At 38.5% G+C, this 19,224-nt stretch overlaps 1 protein-coding gene across 1 annotated transcript in view; it reads left to right on the forward strand.

Annotated features, from left to right (window-relative positions):
- Col24a1 (collagen type XXIV alpha 1 chain) overlaps window positions 1-19,224 on the forward strand; it is a 271,849-nt gene that overhangs the window by 42,166 nt on the left and 210,459 nt on the right. Inside the window, 5 exon segments of the mRNA XM_052731052.1 lie at window positions 4,860-4,904; window positions 9,659-9,712; window positions 10,832-10,876; window positions 11,859-11,912; window positions 13,062-13,106. Of these exon segments, the coding sequence (XP_052587012.1) occupies window positions 4,860-4,904; window positions 9,659-9,712; window positions 10,832-10,876; window positions 11,859-11,912; window positions 13,062-13,106 (243 nt within the window).

The raw sequence follows: 19,224 nt of genomic DNA on the forward strand, positions 1-19,224 counted from the left end.
TATTGTATCATAACAAATTTAAGATGATTCTTTAATTTATTATAATACATTTTAATCTGTTTTCAAACAGAGATATTAAATCTTCTCATTGACCAAGTTCCTTCAGGAATGTTTTTATTCTTATCTGGGTATACTTTTAAAAAATCATATGTTGTTAGTTTTGACCTTTTGATGTTTAATCTAGTCAAATGAAATGCTCAAAATCAGAATCTCTATTTCACCCAAGTGATTTTCCATCCATCTTTTCATCACTTCACTCCATCATTTAATGAACACCCACTGAGGCACTGAGACAGAATAACACGGAAAAGGAGCCTAATGAAGTTTAAGCTCCTTAAGAGGCCCGTGCATCACCTCTAATATCTGTAACTCCAGTCTGGCCTGATTTACAGATGTCTTTCATCTGGATTATAACAACCTTTCTCCAAACCACCTTCTCCCATATGCTTAACCCAATGTCCTCACTCCAACATCTGGTTGAGCAACATAAAGAAAAGAATGATTTATTTCTGCTCACAGCTTCAGGTTCTTCTGTCTATGGTCCTTGGTCCCACTGACAGTGAGCCCATGATGAGGTGGACACTGGGATAGAGCATGTGGAAGGGGAGTTCCTCACTTCATGTGGTCAGGAAGCCGAGACTGGAAGAGACTGGGGGCCTGAAATAATCTTAAAGGCACACCTGCTTCCTCCAGTAGTCCCCATGTCCTACACCAGAGTGCCCCCAAATAGTGCCACCAGCTGAGGATTAAGCATCCAACCTGAGCGCTGCAGAGACCTTTCATCTTCAGATTCTCTTTGCTTTTGATCGAGTTAGGAACCAACCTTGGGAGCCTGAGGTTGGGTTTCCTTTTAGGTACATCGGTCTTGAATTTGTCCTCTGTCTTCAAGCCTACAGTGAGTCTCAGATCTGCTTTTCATCTATACATCAGCTAAGTTTTTACAAAAGTAATTCTTGTGCTCATGGAATTCTAGCAACTGCAATTTAGCAATTACCCAACTCAATGCTATCATTTTACATAGGATGACGCTGGGACTCGTGATATGACTAGTCACTGCAAAGATCAGAGCCAGAACCACTGTGCTTGCTCTGTTCACATTAGTAACACTGGAAACAGACACAGAAAACATCTTGTTTCACTTAGACTCTTTTGATTGTGAAGGACAGTGCCATAGGCCATCACAAGGAGGTCAAAGTTTCAATCTCCTCTGCAGCATTAAGGGAACTAGGGATCACACAGAATCTAAAAATAGGTCCTGTAATATGATGACCTTGTAGAGACTGTCTGATGCCAAGCAGCTCTGGATAGCTTAGAGGCACATTTGTGGATGTTTAGTGTACATTCCTGCTTGCTCGCTCTCTCTGTCTCTCTGTCTCTCTCTCTCTCACTCGCTCTCTCTCCTCTCCTCCTTTCCCCTTTCTCCCTCTCCCCTTCTCTCCCCCTTTCCTTCAATCTACCTTTTCAAGTTGTCTTTCTTCTCCTCTGAAAACTTCCATTCTCAGCATCATATCCATTCACTCTTAATTTTTCCTATGTTTTCATGTTCGTGTGGTATCTCACATTCCACACTAGTGAGTACCTGAATATTTCAGCATTCTTGTTTTATATTAATAGAAAAGAGAATATAATTGAAGCAGCTAACCTTTGTTTAGACAAAATTCCTCATTCTAAGTCATCTCATAGGCTAATGGCCAGGCTTGGTACTGTCCTCACTTGGGTCAAATGCCAACTCCAATGGCTGAGGCTGGATGGGGATGAATTCATGAAGAACAAGCCATACTGGGTGGTACTGCTGTTTTCTCAGGCTCTCTGACTGAAGAGTCCCTGAAAGGGGGTGGGCAGGTGTACATGCAGAAGCTACCATCATTAGCATACCTTTCACTGTTAGAAAATGCTTCTGGGGAAGTAGTCCAGAGAAGTGAGACCAGTGCTTCGTTTGTTTCACTGTGGGTGAGGGAGGAAGAAAATGCCAAAGAAAAGCAGGAAACATGGAGCTACAGACTCAAGCTCACAGGAATGAGAATAAGTGAACGAGCATATACTTACTCAGAAAGATGGTGGCGGGAGATCCATTCTAACGTCTGTGTCTCCTGTCCTGGCTCCTAATTTTTCAATTCCTGTCTCCTGGCCTCTCCCTGGGAGTTCTGCCTCATCTCACAGAACAACCACCATGTCTGAGTTCTTACCTCCTACACTATAGGAAGGATCAACTTGACCTTGTGGAATCCTGATAAACATTGGGGCAACTGAGCACAATGCCTCATATTTTGTAATTAGATTGATCTTCAGCTAAAATGTAAACCTTAAAATAAAACCAAGTGAAAACACAGCACATATTAGATATCAGGCATAATAAGCATATTACTGGGAACATCAGAAGTTGGGAGGTTTTGTTCTTTTTGTTTATCAGTTGGACACAGTGACATAAGGATGCATCTGAGTATGAGATAGAGACAAATTAAGGAACTAGGAAGACCATCTCTCAGTTCCTGATCTGTCTATACAACCTATGTGATTCGCCATGCTGTTGGTTATGTTGTTTAACTCGGTTCTGTTTCCCTGCCTACAAAGGGTGGAGGTAATACTTCCATTTTAAGATGGAGTAACAGCTGGCTGAGATTTGGGAAGTGGTGGATTTAGTGTATAATGGCTCAAGGAAGTTCTTTCATTTCCTTTCTGCTCTTCTTCTGTCTCCCGGCTTCTTCCCCAACCTCTTTCTCATAGTCCAATCCAAAAAGAAGTCGCTCTCAGAGGGCCTCTTCCTGCTACCTTTCTATACAGTTATCACAAAAAGAAATCTCTGGACTCTTGTTTCTCTGTCTGCTCTTGGGTTCCTGCTGGTCTGTGCTTACGTTGCTGTGACAGTATGTGATACTGGACAACTTATAGAGGAAAGATATTTATCTTGGCTCTCATGTTTCTGGAGACCTGAGAGTCCAAGAGCATGATGCGGGTGTCTACTTGGCCTCTGATGAAGGCCACATGGCTGCCACTCATGATGGAAAACAGAAGGACAAAGTAACACTTATGGGACAGGTAAAACAGAAGGTGTAGCACAGCCCTGAGGAAGACCACTGCTGGGGTAACTGATCTAGTCCCATGGGACAGACGATTCCCTCCCAAATGAAAGGCGCCCATCTTCTTATGGACTTGGTCACTTCTAAAGGCACCACCCTCAGCACTGTTACACTGGGAACCCAACCTCACATGATCTGTGATGGGGCCATCCTGTATCCAAACCATAGCCGTTTCCAAATCTATGGCAGGTTCATTCTGTATCCAAACCATAACCATTTCCAAGACATGTCTGCACTTTAGTGTTTTTGTTATGCTTTTAAGTTTAACATCCCTGAAGCTTTCTAAATAATTTCCTTTTCAGGTAGGGTCATTTTGGAACCAAATCCCTGTTCCAGTCTCTAATACACTAATCTAAATTTGCCTGCTCTTACTAACCTACAGTGATCCATCCTGATTCATTCATTAGGTTACTGTGAGCCACTAAAAAAAAAAAAAAATCGGTCTTGCTTGCAATGTATAGATGGGACATGTTGATGTTTATCAGGTATTTGTTTCACAATGGAGTTATAGTTTGCTTAAATTTCTATGAGGTTCCTTTGGTTGTGAACCTGGCCTTGAACTCCTAGGCCTGTTTTTTCAGCCCAATTCTTGAAGTACTTAAGAAAAGGAAACTGAAGTGGGGAATGTGACTTGGTCAATCACATACTTGCTGCCCAAGTGTGAGGGCCTAAGTTTAGATCCCAGAACCATGTATGAAAGCTGGGTGTGAGGCTGCACTTCCGGAACTCCAGCCCTGCTGAAGCAAACACAGGAAGGTTCCTAGAACTCGACGGCCACAAGCCTGGCCAAATCAGTAAACTCCTGGTTCAGAGAAAAACCCTGTCTCCCAAAACAAGGTGGAGAGAGCTGGAGAAAGAACCAGACATCAACCTATGGTCTCCTCACACACATACACATATACACACAAACAAACATGAACATGCATGAACAGGTACACACACATGTATGCCCACACCGAAAAGAAAGTTAAGAAAAGGGAAATTTTCTTGTTTCTGTATGTGAACCAAAGTCTCTGGAAACGAGATACTGATTCACTGATACTTGATTCTAACTTTATCAATAAGCACCAGCGTCTCTTCTTGGACTTGGTTAATTCTGTTGCAGATTTTTCTAGTGGGAAAATTATACTATCTGTTTTCTAAGGCAGGGTGCTAATGAGAGAGATTAATTTTTGTTCATTGATTCCCTTACCTGGAAAAGACTTCTATGGCTCATTTCCCAGTGGCTCTACGGGGCCCGTTTGGATGAATCCATGAACAGCTTCTTCCTTTAGTCGGTTCACTCACTCATTCATGAATTGCAGTGGTGACTGGATTAGAGACAGGACTGGATGTGGTCCAACTCTTCAGTAATTATAAACAGACTGTGTCTGAAGGCATGTTGTCTCAGGATGACTGAGCTAAACACTGCTTTGTAAACGCCTCAGTAAATTTAGCAGATTCTTTGCTAGATTGGAGCCTTTTATAACAGTTATTTTAAAAATTAGATTTTTTGATAGAAATTAAATTCTTATTCAAATTTAGTGAGAAACTGAGAGAATACTGAATTGATTAGGGAACTAAAAGTAGTGATAAAAAGCTAACCAGGGACTGGGCATATGGTTCAGTAGTAGAGAGCTGTTTGCTTGGTTTGTATGAGGCTCTGGTTCAATGTCCAGTGTTAAAAACAGAGCAAGTAAACAAAGCAACAAAAGTCCCCTGTGTTTTAGAACCTATGTTTAGTTAGTTGGTCACCTTGTGTAAGCTGACTTTCCATGTCATATCTTCACTTATTTCCTATAGGGTCTCAAAGGACATCCAGGGCTCCCCGGACTCCGTGGGGAACAAGTAAGTGCTTTCCTGGCTTCTGGGGGGAGGGGGTGGGGCTGGGCAAAGATAGACATAAGGGGAACTCTGGAGGGATCATTTCTCTCCTGCCTTTTCAATTTTTCCTCACAGTTATTTTCATTCTATTTAGAGCCAAGTTAAAACCTTTTAGTTGACTATCTATAGGTTACTAGCAAAACAATGTTTGACAGTTACTCACTTTCTCTTTTCCAGTTGTGCTCAGAATAGTGATTCTTAAATCTCCGATTCAAAAGTCCATTTGAGAATTTTGTGACTGCTTCAGACCCTTTCCAAGAAAATATACATATTTGTAAACACCTGACCTTTCATTCAGCTTTAGGGTCTAATCTGTTCACTAGGTCCTAATCAGCAATTCAAACTGGAATGGACCATACATTGTTATCCATATGTATGGATACACACATATGTACTGTTTAAAAGTCAAAATACTTTTGTAACTGTTTGGGTTTTGATCATGTTACTGATTTTCTCTCCCACAAGACAATGATGACGTTGTATCATAGATAAAATATAATCACGGACAGTGAGGATCAGGGATTAGAACCTGACTAAGGTAATGGATGCTGTATCAGTGATTCAGCAAAGCCTCAAGAAGCCCTGACAAGGACTCCAGGAAGACAAGTGATGATTAGTCTCTGAGGGAAATACACCAATGAAGAAACAAAGCCAGATTTCTCTTTGATTCATATTAAGAAGGACAGCATGCTGTTTCCAGTCCCTGAGGCACAATTTTTCAAGATTACTAATTACCACCCATGGCTAGGAAAGTGGTGTGTATATCAGCAGCAGGTGCAGGCTTGGCTTTCTGAAGCACAGACAAGTCCTGAAAGGCATGTGAACATTTACAGGGGAAAAGTATGAGAAGGGTGGTAGGAATTAGCCCCCTGGGAGAAAAAATCCCTGACTACTGCTTTGGCAGAAATATGTAGATTCCAATGAAGGACCCAGTACATTAGAAGTTAGCGACAACTTGGCACTGATGGAACTGACTAGTCCTCTCGACTGCTCAGTTATCTAGCTCTGTTCATTTACATGCTATTGCTGTGAGGGGTAATAGTATTACTAACTAGGGAATATGAATTCAGTTTTCAAGACTGGAAAATATGGTCCAGAAAGATCAAATTGTAAAGTACTTGCATGCAAGCATGAAAACATGAGTTTGATTCCCAGCACGCACATAAAAGGAACAGAAGGCTCCTTGGCTATCACTGACTAGGGAGAATAACCCACTTGGCAAACCTTGGCTCTGAATGAAAGATCCTGTAACAGAAAATAAGGTAGATGGCTCCTGAGGAATGGCACCCAGGGTTGACCTTTGGTCTCTGTGTGTACACACACACACACACACACACACACACACACACACAGACAGAGACAGAGACATCCATATGTACATACACATACCCTTCATAAAGACTAGAAAAAGAAGAGTCAGAATTGTTAATGACTTGAAGAACAACTAAAACTACTGCATTTCAACTGTGGAAACACTGGATGTGCAAAGGACAAAAATTGATTCATTTCATTTAGAATGTGGCTATGATTCTAAGATTCATTTCTGGGAAATTTGTCAGCAAATTGGCCAGCAAACATTTGAAAACACAATTATCTCATTTGCATGCATTCTAGTCATAAGAGCTGGCTGAGCCTGTATTTTTTGCCAAACTGTACTATGACAGACTGCAACCTACTGTAGAATTACTTAATATTTTACATGTGCTAATTATTCAAGTGTTCAGTAGCATTGGGTTATTACTGTTGCCTCCACTTTAAAAGATACTCCTATATACTGTTTATTTTCTCCACACAATAATCTCATGACCCAGGTTTTATTCCGTTTGCTAGTAAGAAAACCAAGAGTATGTAGAAAAGACCTATAGTGACATTGCTGGAATTGTGGATGAAGTTGCCCAACTAGACACAGATACTTTGATGCTCTTTGCATGAGAAGTGAGATTGGGGCGGGCTTCCTTATTTCCTGATGCTAATTGCTCAATTAGAAGACTCTTTTGAAAACCCATTTTTAAATACAGAGTGAACTCAGCCATGGCGCCTTGTGTTTCTGTGCTTGTCATGTGACTTTTAGAGTGTGGCTGGCCCATGGTATGCTGGAGCTTTATAAAGACTGTGAGGGACACTCACTTGCTGGCTTTGTTGACGCTAGTCTGCTATAGCAGGATGAAGACATGAATGGAATTCTCCTGTTTCCTCTGTGCAGCTGGGATGTGTTAGAAACCCATCCAGAATCAGATTGCCATCATGTCCCATTGCAGATCTGCTTCAAAAACAACTGAGTTCAGTTAGTCTAATCTAGCTAGGAATGGAATGAGAAAGGGATGGTGGTTGGCATTAGTCAGACAATGAACTATAATAAAAACCGCCTTTTAAATGTATCTCACTCTTTCCCATCCTCATATCCAAATACATACTCTCTCGACTTGGGTCTGTGTGTTTTGGAATCAGATGAGACATTAAGGAAGACAGTCGTAAATACGCTGAAGCAAAACTCACAATTAGGAGGCTTTTCCTAGAGTGTTACCTGCAAATCAGACTCACACTAGAGAAACCACCTTGAATGACAGTTTCTAGAATTAGACTCATTTATTTAAATCCTGCTGTCCCATGTACTAGCCATGTGACATGCCACAGGTGACTTGAACATTTCATCTCCTTTTCTCACATCTATAACCCAGGAACAATAATATCTATTTTATAGGATTTTTGAACAGGTTGAACAAGATGATATATATCAGCACTTAGTGCCTAGAGCATTCTCAGTAAACATGACAGGATAAAATATCCTATATAGTACATATTAGTAGGGTAATATTTTATATATACAGTTTTAGACATTACTGTCATGTAGATAAGAGCTTTCTATTTTGTAAGCCCCAGAAGGCCAGTGTTTATTCATAATTCATTAATGTATCTACTGCCGTTACTTCACTTCTGCATAACTTTATTTCTTCAGATATAAAATGGAAAAAAAGGTAATATCAATGTAAGAGATGTAAATCATGTGTAAAATACTTGCCACAAAGAACAGTCTTGGCAAGGAATCACTGTTGGTCAAAGGGGTCATGAAGAGAAACAAGAGAACAAAACTTAGAGGAACATTCTCGAAAAACTGAGAGAAATCTTTAAATTGTATCCTCAGTTCACTTTTCCCTGGGTCTGTTCTTTCCCTTGATTCTCAAAACTTGGAGGAATTCTAGGAGTTCAGTGTTTACACTGGAATTGATGCTTCTGTGTGCCACAGAAGGTGGGGGGCAACAGTGCAGCCTGCTATCTCTTTATGGTCAGTAAGATGGAAATGATTTCTATGTCACAAAGAATCTAGAAAGCCTACCACTATTCTAATGTTATCATGTGATGTTAAATAAAGGCAGTACAGCACACAATCCTTTGGCATTTTTTTCATTTAAGAGTTGTTTAAGACACATAAACTCTGAATAAACATAAGAATTAATGAATAAAATATCCATGAGTGTCTGGAGAGGTGGCTCAGCAATTAAGAGCAATGGATGCTTTTCCAGAGGATCAGGTTTTAGTTCTAGCACCCACGTGGTGACTCACAACCAACTGTGAATCCAGTTCCAGGATATTAGTTGCCCTCTTCCCACTTCTATGAGCATTGCGTGCATGTGGTGCTAGACATACATTCAGGCAAAACACTCATACACATAAACAGCTAAATAAATAAAATCTTCAAGATATCAATGAAAGATAATGCAAAAAATAAGCTTTTGCTAATTTTTCAGTCAGTCTGCAAGAGATTTCCTTCCTGATGACTTTTGAATCTCCATCAGTTTTCTTTGAGCAAAATTCGTCTCAAGCCAAGAATACCAAGTGTGTCAATTACAAGTGAATTCACTATGTGTCTAAACCAGCATGGGCTGCTATGACAAGATTCCATAGGCAGGGTGGTTTATAAACAACAGAGCTTTATTTTTCCCAATTGTAGAGGCTGAGATTTCAGACCAGTAGGCCAGTCTGGAAAGACTCTAAGGAGGGCTGTGTTCAGGGCAGCAAGCAGCTGCCTTCTATCCTGGCGTGGAGCAAATAGGCTACAAGCTCTTGATATCTTCACATAAGAACTTCAATCCCATTCATGAGAATGCCTCCCATTTGACATAGCTACCTCCCAAAGGCCCTCCCCGTTAAGCCACTAGGCTTAGGATTTCAACATGTGAACATGAAAGAGAAAATGTCTTTTTTTCCTCCAAATTTACTCTGTGAATCTGAGGTAGACCCATGACATTATAAAGGTTTTGTCAATCAATATCTATTTACTCAACCAGACTCTCTATAAAGTCATGTCCACCTTAGAAAGAAATGAGTGGTTGACTTTGAAGTTCACTGGTCCTCTTGGTCCCCTGGGGTTGCTGTTCAAACTTTAAGGGATGCTGGGGAATGATGGAGATGAAAAGACTATTAAGATAGTACTTGCTTTTCCTCAGAAATAATTTTCTTATTTAGATAGACAGCACTAGATTTTTCCTCTGACATGTATTATCAGTGACCAGTATCTCACGGACTTCATTTAACAGTTTTATTTATTCTTATTGAAAATTTTTAACCTAATTTCCTTCAGGTAGTGATTTCAATATGAGACACACCACACTATGCTCAGGCATTTCACGGGAAAACTTTTTTTCTAAATTTGGGTATTCTAAATACCAAATGAGTCTCTTTGGGTCTCCTATGTCTTATTGACTTATTTTTCATTTCAGGGAATTCCAGGACTCGCTGGTAATGTTGGCTCACCTGGCTACCCTGGCAGGCAGGTGCAGTGGCTACATTTACACTTCTCCTTTCGTGTCCCTTGTCACATAGGCATTGCATAGTCTGGCTCTGAGAGTCCTTGTTCAAATGGCAGATACGCTAGTTCTCCTTCATGGTGAACTCGTAGATAAACAATCAAAATCAAAGCTGTAAAAATTCTTCAGATATTGTACTGTGGATTGGTTTGTTAGGTGTGGAAGCCTGACTTTTAAATACATTGGATACTTTTTACAATGGAACTTTCAAAGTTATGATGCCTAAGAGTCGAGTAAGATCTGAGATGAGTCCCATGCTAACTTGATGAAATAAGTGTAAAAGTATCTCCACAATAAGTGTTATTTTCCATAACACAGTTATAAAACATGAGGGGTAAATGGTGTGGCTTCACACGCCACTATGAAATACTTTCATCTGACCTGAATTCAGTGCATTGTATAGTTTTGAAAATCTGTTTCAATCATTTTGTATGTATTTCCCTCTAATCTCTTCCCAACTTCACATAAACTAATAATAGAGTAAGTTTTCCTTCTTAGACTTTTCATGACATTATTGTTTCCAAAAATAATTAATTGAATTTTGAAATCTAGATTTATAGCCTTATCCTCAAGAAAAGGGCAAATAACAACATAAGAATTAATCTATTGTTAACAAAATTGCATTTTAAGCACTTAAAACTATCCAAAGCTACTTACGTTGTACTGGAACCATCTAGTAAGTGTGTATGTTATCAGAAAAACAAAACATGAACACATACATGGACAGTGATTTGATGTTTAAAATGTATTCATCTCTTAAAAACATATCAGAATAGATTTTAGAGTAAGATAGAGGTGTCTTCACAGAACACAGACAATTTCCCAGTAAAAAATAATTTAGAGAAAAAAAGGTTTGTTGTTCCTGAAAGCACCTGCTAATGTACTTTATATAAGTGACTAAAATGTAGTTTTATATTCATTATACATAATGCCTTTTGGGCCCTGAAATTACAAAATTCTTTGAACATTTGTAATCTTCTTCAGGTAAACCAAGTTTTGAAGTTTGTAGTATTTTTGTAGTCATATCTATCTGTTAGCTCCTCTCACATACTGTACCATCCTGACAACACCCTCTGTTCACACCAGGGTTTAGCTGGACCAGAAGGTAACCCGGGTCCTAAAGGCGTCCGAGTAAGTACGCGTTTGTTGTTGTTTGTTTATTTGTTTTGTTTTGTTATCAGTTTGTTAAGTACACCTGCAAGAAGGTAGAATGAAAAGATAAAGCACTTACCCTTTCCACATTTTTTAATGGTTTTGTAGGTTTAATTTGAAAGGAATGCATTTACCATTTTCCCTTTGGTGCACAGAAAACCATCGGTCTCATGCAGTGTTTGCATCACTATCATGCACTTCCGGTTCTTCACTTGGTTTGGGCTATGTTAGGATGTGCTGTGCACACGGTGTAGCGTCATTTACATATGAACACATTGAAGCCTTAGAATACATGTTGCAGTGAAGAGGCGAAGAGATGTATGAAGAGAGTTTAAGATGGAGATAATTTGATGATGCATGAGTCGTCATTGTTGTCCGGAGTAAGGAAATGTCTGTGACGAATGGAGTCAGCTTCACATCAGGGCATCCCTTTACACTTCTAAACCATTAAAGGAAAATGGAAGCCGTTCTTAATCAGCAAAGGAAAAGGGAAACATACCCCGATAATGGAGTGTGCTACAAATTACAACCCTGTTGCTGCAGTTGCTGTTTTTGGGTGCACATTTTCCAGCCTCTCCTTACCGGGATTTGTGTGCTGTAGATCTCCCCCTCCCCTCACTGAAGTGCATGCCTCCCTGTGCTACCACAGTCTGCCTTGCATTTTAGTGAGCATGCGCAGTCTATGTAGTTTCCTGTCCCAGAGCATCAGCGAAGGAAAGGCTTTGGAGGTGTTGATTTTCAGTTGCTGCCTTGAGTTACACTCTCCACTCTTTTGTATCAATGAGAAGATTTGTGTGCAGTATCTTGACAAAAAGCAGTAACACGAGGAGAAGTTGTCATATTTTTACACCTTTAAATTTAATATTGAGATACGTAAAATTTTAAATACTTCTGCCTAGAATTTTACGGATCAAACACGCAGTGAAATGAAGCAATGTAAAGATTATTTTCTGTCTTCAAGGGTTTCATTGGCTCTCCTGGAGAGGCAGGACAGTTGGGACCTGAAGGCGAAAGGGTAAGGTTATTTCCTTCAAATACTACTTCTAATGTGTTCTTCTTGTGATCCAGTGGGGATCACAAACTCACAGGGGGATGTCTGCTGAATGAGTGAGTAAGCCCAGTCTAAGAGAAATCACCTGCTAGGAATATTGGGCTTTTATAAATTCTTTTTTTTGTAAGGAACATGATATGAATATATATGGTTAGAGATTTTCAATTCAATTTTTAAAATATGTATTAAAATATAAAAATAGGGCTCTATGTAGCCATGCCTGATGAATTTCTTCCTCTCTGTAAAGTGCTTTAGGTATCAACTAAGAGACACTCAAACTCAAAGTGGATTGAAATGGAGAAATTTTAAGAATAATGATGGGAGTAGTCGATGATTTACCAAATAGTAGCTACACACACACACACACACACACACACACACACACACACACACACACACACTACTGTGCAAACACTTCATATAAATTTACTCCTGCAATGCACACGGCGTACTGTTGTTATTCTCATTACTGATGGAGAGAGTGAGGCATATACAGAGAAAGAAACTCATCCTTGACCACATGCAGGAATTGAGAGTGCTTAGATAGAACATGGCCACCAGTGTTCTGGACACAGAGCCTGGGTGCGTGACTCCACTGCTTCTTACATGACCAGAATCCTGAAGAAAGGCCGGTGGCGTCTTTATAGAAGATGATCTGGAGCAGTGAGAGGATCATCCTCTCTGTTGCTTTTCTGAAATGGTTTCACATAAAATTGGAAGCTGGCAATGCAAGGATTTGATTAACTTTGTTTATCTCCAAACAGAGAAAGAAGGGAAGACAGAGAGGACACATCCTGTTTTAGCTGTGGAAAATAAGATGTTCCTGTTTGTCTGGCTTGCCATTATTGGTGGCAGGCCTACTCCTCACAAATAACTATTATTACCAAGGAAGGGAAGGACTCCATTTGAAAGCTTGAATGATATCAGGAATCTTTTTTGGAGAATGGATTGAATGTATTGTTAAATGAATATATTGAAGTTAAATGAATATATTGAAGCTTTTCTGAACACTGCACTCATTTATATTTCATTGATGGACATTCAAGAAAAAGAGCTATGTTATTTAATGCATTCATTCAGCAAACACTTACTTTGGACTTTTCTGTATTCCAGGGCACTCCTGGGATCCGTGGGAAGAAGGGTCTGAAGGGAAGACAGGTAACTTGTTCCCTCCTTCTTGAGGTCCAGTAGACTAGTGGGATCTAATCTTGTTCGTTTCTCCCTTCTTAGAATGTTCATGAGTGTCTCCACCATCGTGTATGTGCTGTCACCCGCTGATTTGTGCCTCTTTAACGTTGTACCAAACAGTACTTGAGATGGTAAAGGAAATGCAGGTGTAACAATAACTCTCAATTGAATACTGCTAAGCCTTTTGGTATAACAGCAGAATAAATTGTTGTCTCCATGGTAGGCAGGTACAATGCCAGAACCTACAGGAACAACTTAAAACATGCCCGGAACACAGCTTCGACCTGCCCTTGATGCTTAGACATCTTAAGTTCTGCACAGAGGTGTCCAACCATTTGACATCATGACACTGTGTTGCATCTATCCAATCCTCACTGGACAAACACAGAAGTAACAAAAACATTGCAAAAAATCTTAATGTTTTAAGGAAGCTTGCAATTTTATATTGGGCTATATTGGTGACACTGAGCCCACAGTCTGCTGGTTGGTTACCCCTGAGAGACTTTCTTCTTACATTTCTTATGTTTTCAGGGTTTTTATAAAGCAGGAATATGATACATATTAAATTAGATATTTTTATTAGATTTATTTTAATTAATATTTTTATTGGATAATACAATAATTTCATAGACACGAGAATATGTTGATATTGTCTGAGACTCAATTCTTAATAAATGAAGAAACTAGTCCAGAGAACGACCCTGGCGAAGCTAACAGAGCTGCCTAGATACCTTTCCTCCAATTACAGTCTTTTCCTGGCCAGTCTAAGATGGCTTTGAGGGTGACAGTCTGTGGCTGTGAAGGAGGAAAGGATCTTTTAAAAGAGTTTGATTCAAATTTTTGATATTTATGAATACTATCTTAATGCCAGCAAAAATGGATCTATGTGTCTTGCAAATATATTTTTTCTAAGGATCCAAATCTATTACAAGTTATTTAATTAAAAAATATTACAAATTATTTAAAGTAACTACACTCTGTGAATTTTGCAATATAAAGAATAGTCAAAGATCCCAGTAATCAATTCATTTCCCATTTCCCATGGCCTTCTCAAACTCTCCTTTTAAATTCGTTATTACCCTTTTGGATATTTTTTAAAATCATATATTAATAAAAAGCCAAAGTTATCTGTGGCATCACCTATCTGTAGTATTTAAATTATTTAAAGCATTCAGTCTTCTGAGCTTTATAATATTCCTTGAAAATAGTTTGGGATAGATTCTAGTGTCATTGAGGCTGGGAAATGGGAGGTCTGAGATGTTGAATCACATTTAAAAGCAGTGGAGAGGCTGAGAGGGAGGGGATCCGCAGCCAGGATGCTAAAGGAAGAAAGAAAACCAGCGGGAAAGTTAACACTGAGCGCAGATGCACCTGCTGTAGGTCTAGCGGTCCCTGCTTTCCATCCTCTACTCAAGCTACTTAAAAGAAGTGTGATGTGTGTGTGTGATATGTGGCCAAAATGTGATAAAGCTGTTTGAATTTTTCACTTTGAGGACTTGAGTTTATTGAAAAAAATCCATCAAACTGTCAAGTGATGCAAAGTAAACCTCAAATTTTGTTTGACTCTATAATGAGCTTCAGAGCTGACCTCATTTCAGCTAGAGCAGGAGCAAATACCATCGCCACTTAAGGAATGGAAGCAGCATTTTAAATACTTTGTGTGCTGCGTTATTTAATTATATTGCTTTTTATGTGAATATGATGTTGTGTTCTTTGCATTTTAGCCCCTATCCACACACCCCTACAGAACCCATTCTGTATTTATCATATGTCAAATTTCTAACCAAAATACGAAGATCTGATGCTGTTCAAATTGACAGATCAGTCTCATCATTTTTAATCTTTCCCACTCTAGTCTATGGCTCTTAATTATTCTACCTTGTTCCTATCAGTTTGTTGCTAATAAAATAACCAAGAAAAATCGTTTATAGTAATATATAATTTCCCATGCTTAAAATGGTACATTATTCTTTAATAATTACTTTAAGCATTCAGAACCTTTAGATAAACCAGCAGACAATGGTTGAGATTGGTGAACAGATCAAGCATTTTCTAAGTCCTATCATACATGGCTTGGACAATCACTAGTGTGATTAATATATTTGGTCTTATATGGATATTGACTCAACCTTGGCATCAGCCACATACAGGATGGTTCTAAGTTCCTATTCCATAATGACACAAATTATCCAGAGAGATTTATAGCAGCTTTTGGTTGTTTACTCCTTAGAGAATTATAAAATTAGATAATGGGTTCTGTTTAATTTAAAATGATAGTTCAGGGGGCCTGGAGAGATGGCCAGCAGTTAGAAACACTGGCTACTCTACCAGAGGACCTGCTTTTGATTCCCAGCATCAACATGGCAGTTCACAACTATCTATAATTCCAGTCCCGGGGAATTCAACACCCTCATCAGGCCTTCGAGGGCACAGTATGCATGTGATGCATAGACATACACGCATATAAAAGTCCCATACTCATCTAATAAAAATAAATAAATAGTCTTAAAAACAGAGTTCAAGAAAGCATAGAGAAATAAAATGCAATGCTTTCTGAGAACCTTTATTCTACTATTCTTCACTTTGTAAAACTGGCAAAGGTTTATTGATTCAAAATACATGCATTTGTGTAAGATTTAGATCCTGAGACTTATATTTGAAAAACACATAAATCCAGTTTTTCCTAACTATTTTTACCGAAAGAAATTGTTTGATACTGTAACATATCATGCTTGTTATATGTATTCTTTCTCATTCTTACCACAAAGTAGCCTGGCAATATGTAGAGAGCAATATGAGCAGTTAGGGTGAGTGCTAGCGTAAAAGTTCAGTTGACCAAGGTACAGTGGACCTCGGTGTTCTAATGCCATCCCTCCTGTGAGCTATGGAAGTAACATTGTTTCTGGGCTTACTTTTGGGAGGATGTTGTTACAAATCACACGTTGATGCAGTTGGCAAATGATCACTTACTTCCCTGGGTAAACCCAAACCATGAAATTAGCTCTAGGGAGACAACTTCGTGATGTCTGCCTCTTTGTTGTTTTTGTTTGATGAGATCATAGACTGACAGTGAGATGATTCTTTTCTAGACATCTTAGATATACAAGTGCTGCTGAAATGGACACATTTAAAAAAGGATGTGTTGTATTGATTATTCAAGAAATAATTACAAATAAGTTAATTATTATTCAGCTTCATATTGTTTATTTTTAACTTAACATTTCTGTTAAAAGTTACTTCTGTTCAAATCTTACTTTCTAGATCAGCCGTCCCACCAGTGAAATAGTGTCTGTATGCAGTGTTTACATAGTTAATTGATATTTGTAACTCAGTATTTCTTCAGATTTTTTTAAACCAAGATTATTACTTTGAAGTAAGTTCATTGTTTTTGTTAGGAATGTGCTGTACTTCAGGGTCAAGTAGTAGCAAAATGGTTATTTTAGTAAATATACTCCTTGGTCTTGAGTTGTTGGTGCTTGAACTTTGCTCTCCTTCCTTTTATGAGCTGTTGCTGCTATCAGGATGGAGGGTAAGGCTCATGCTGAGCAGTGTCCTTAATTAAAGACCTTGTGTAACACCAACCTTGTTTAGCCTTCCTTGTGTGTGGCTCTCAGACATTCAGCTACAATAGTCCTTATTTTTTTTCTCTATTGTTTACATGTCATAATAAGATCAAAACTTGAATACTAGAGGATAGCCCCTGGAACTCAAAGCATTATTAATAAAACTGACATTTAAAGATGGACAGGCCCAGGAGATGTGTCCTGTGCATGTGTTTGCACTCTGTGGTCTGGAGTCAATGAATGTTCATTCTCCAGAGATCTCAGATGGGGGGGGGGGATCAAACAAGGTAGCAGGCAATATTTTTGAGTCAGACTTTTAAAAACTCCAAGGTGCTGTTCTATGATACATACTTCACTCTATATATGTGAGGTGCATCTTGGAACAGACCTGTGATGAATCTTATTCTTTAAAGACTCAAAGCATACTTTAATTTCAAAAGTAACAACACTTACAAAAGTACCATACAAAGAATCAATGAAACAAAGAGTTGGCTCTTTGAGAAAATCAACAAGATAGACAAGCCCTTATCCAAACTAACCAAAAGGCAGAGAGAGAACATCCAAATTAACAAAATCAGAAATGGAAAGGGGGACATAACAACAAACAACGAGAAAATCCAGAGAATCATCAGTTCATACTTTATAAACCCATACTCCACAAATTGGAAAAATCTAAAAGAAATGGACAATTTTCTGGATAGGTACCACATACCAAAATTAAATCAAGACCAGATAAACAATTTAAATAGGCCTATAACCCCCAAGGAAATAGAAACTGTCATTAAAAGTCTCCCAACCAAAAAAAAAAGCCCAGGACCAGATGGTTTCAGCAAGAATTCTATGAGAATTTCAAGGGAGAGCTAATACCAATACTCTCCAAACTGTTCCACATAATCGAAAAAGAAGAAACATTGCCAAACTCTTTTTATGAGGCTACAGTTACCCTTATATCTACACCACACAAAGATGCAACAAAGAAAGATAATTACAGACCAGTCTCCCTCATGAACATTGATGCAAAAATACTCAATAAAATACTGGCAAACCAAATCCAAGAATGCATCAAAAAACTTATCCACCATGACCAAGTAGGCTTCATCCCAGAGATGCAAGGATGGTTCAACACACTAAAATCTGTCCATGTAATACACCATATAAACAAACTGAAAGAAAAAAAACCCACATGATCATCTCATTGGATACTGAAAAAGCCTTTGACAAAATCCAACACCCCTTCATGATAAAGGTCTTGGAGAGATCAGGAATACAAGGAACATACTTAAACATTATAAAGGCAATTTACAGCAAGTCGACAACCAACATCAAATTAAATGAAGAGAAACTCAAAGCAATTCCACTAAAATCAGGAACAATACAAGGCTGTCCACTCTCCCCATATCTATTCAAAATAGTACTCGAAGTTCTAGCTAGAGAAATAAGACAACAAAAGGAGATTAAGGGGATACAAATTGGAAAGGAAGAAGTAAAAATTTCCCAATTTGCAAATGATATGATAGTATATATAAGTGACCCCAAAACTCTACCAGGGAACTCCTACAGCTGATAAATACCTTCAGTAATGTGGCAGGATACAAGATTAACTAAAAAGAAAATCAGTAGCCCTCCTATATAAATATGATAAATGGACTGAGAAAGAAATCAAAGAAACATCACCCTTTACAATAGCCACAAATAATATAAAATACCTTGGGGCAATGCTAAGCAAGTGAAAGACTTGTATGACAAGAACTTTAAGTCTTTGAAGAAAGAAATTGAAGAAGATATCAGAAAATGTAAAGATCTCCCATGTTCATGGATAGATAGGATTATCATACTAAAAATGGCAATCTTACCAAAAGCAATCTACAGATTCAATGCAATCCCCATCAAAATCCCAACACAATTCTTCACAGACCTGAAAAGAACAATACTCAACTTCATATGAAAAAAAAAACAGGATAACTGAAACAATTCTGTACAATAAAGCAAGCTCTGAAGGCATCACAGACCTCAATCTCTACTATAGAGCTGTATTTATTACTATAATGTTATAGTAATAAAAACAGCTTGGTATTGGCATAAAAACTGACATGTGGACCAATGGATCAAATTGAAGATTCTGACATTAATCCACACACCTAGGAACACCTGTTTTTTTTTTTTTTTTTTTTTTTTTTTTTTTTGACAAAGAAGCCGAAACTGTACAATGGAAAAAAGGAAAGCATCTCAACAAATGGTGCTGGCATAACTGGATGTCAATATGTAGAAGATTACAAATAGATACATATCTATCTCCATGCACAAAACTCAAGTCCAAGTGGATCAAAGACCTCAACATAAATCCAGTTACATTGAACTTGATAGAAGAGAAAATAGGAAGCAGTCTTGAACTCATTGGCACAGGAGACCACTTCCTAAATATAACACCAGTAGCACAGACACTGAGAGCAACAATTAATAAATGAGACCTCCTGAAACTGAGAAGCTTCTGTAAGGCAAAGGACATGGTCAATAAGACAAAATGA

Source organism: Peromyscus californicus, unplaced genomic scaffold (assembly GCF_007827085.1).
Source record: "Peromyscus californicus insignis strain IS unplaced genomic scaffold, ASM782708v3 Scaffold_9__1_contigs__length_137607984, whole genome shotgun sequence".
Lineage (NCBI taxonomy): Eukaryota > Metazoa > Chordata > Mammalia > Rodentia > Cricetidae > Peromyscus > Peromyscus californicus.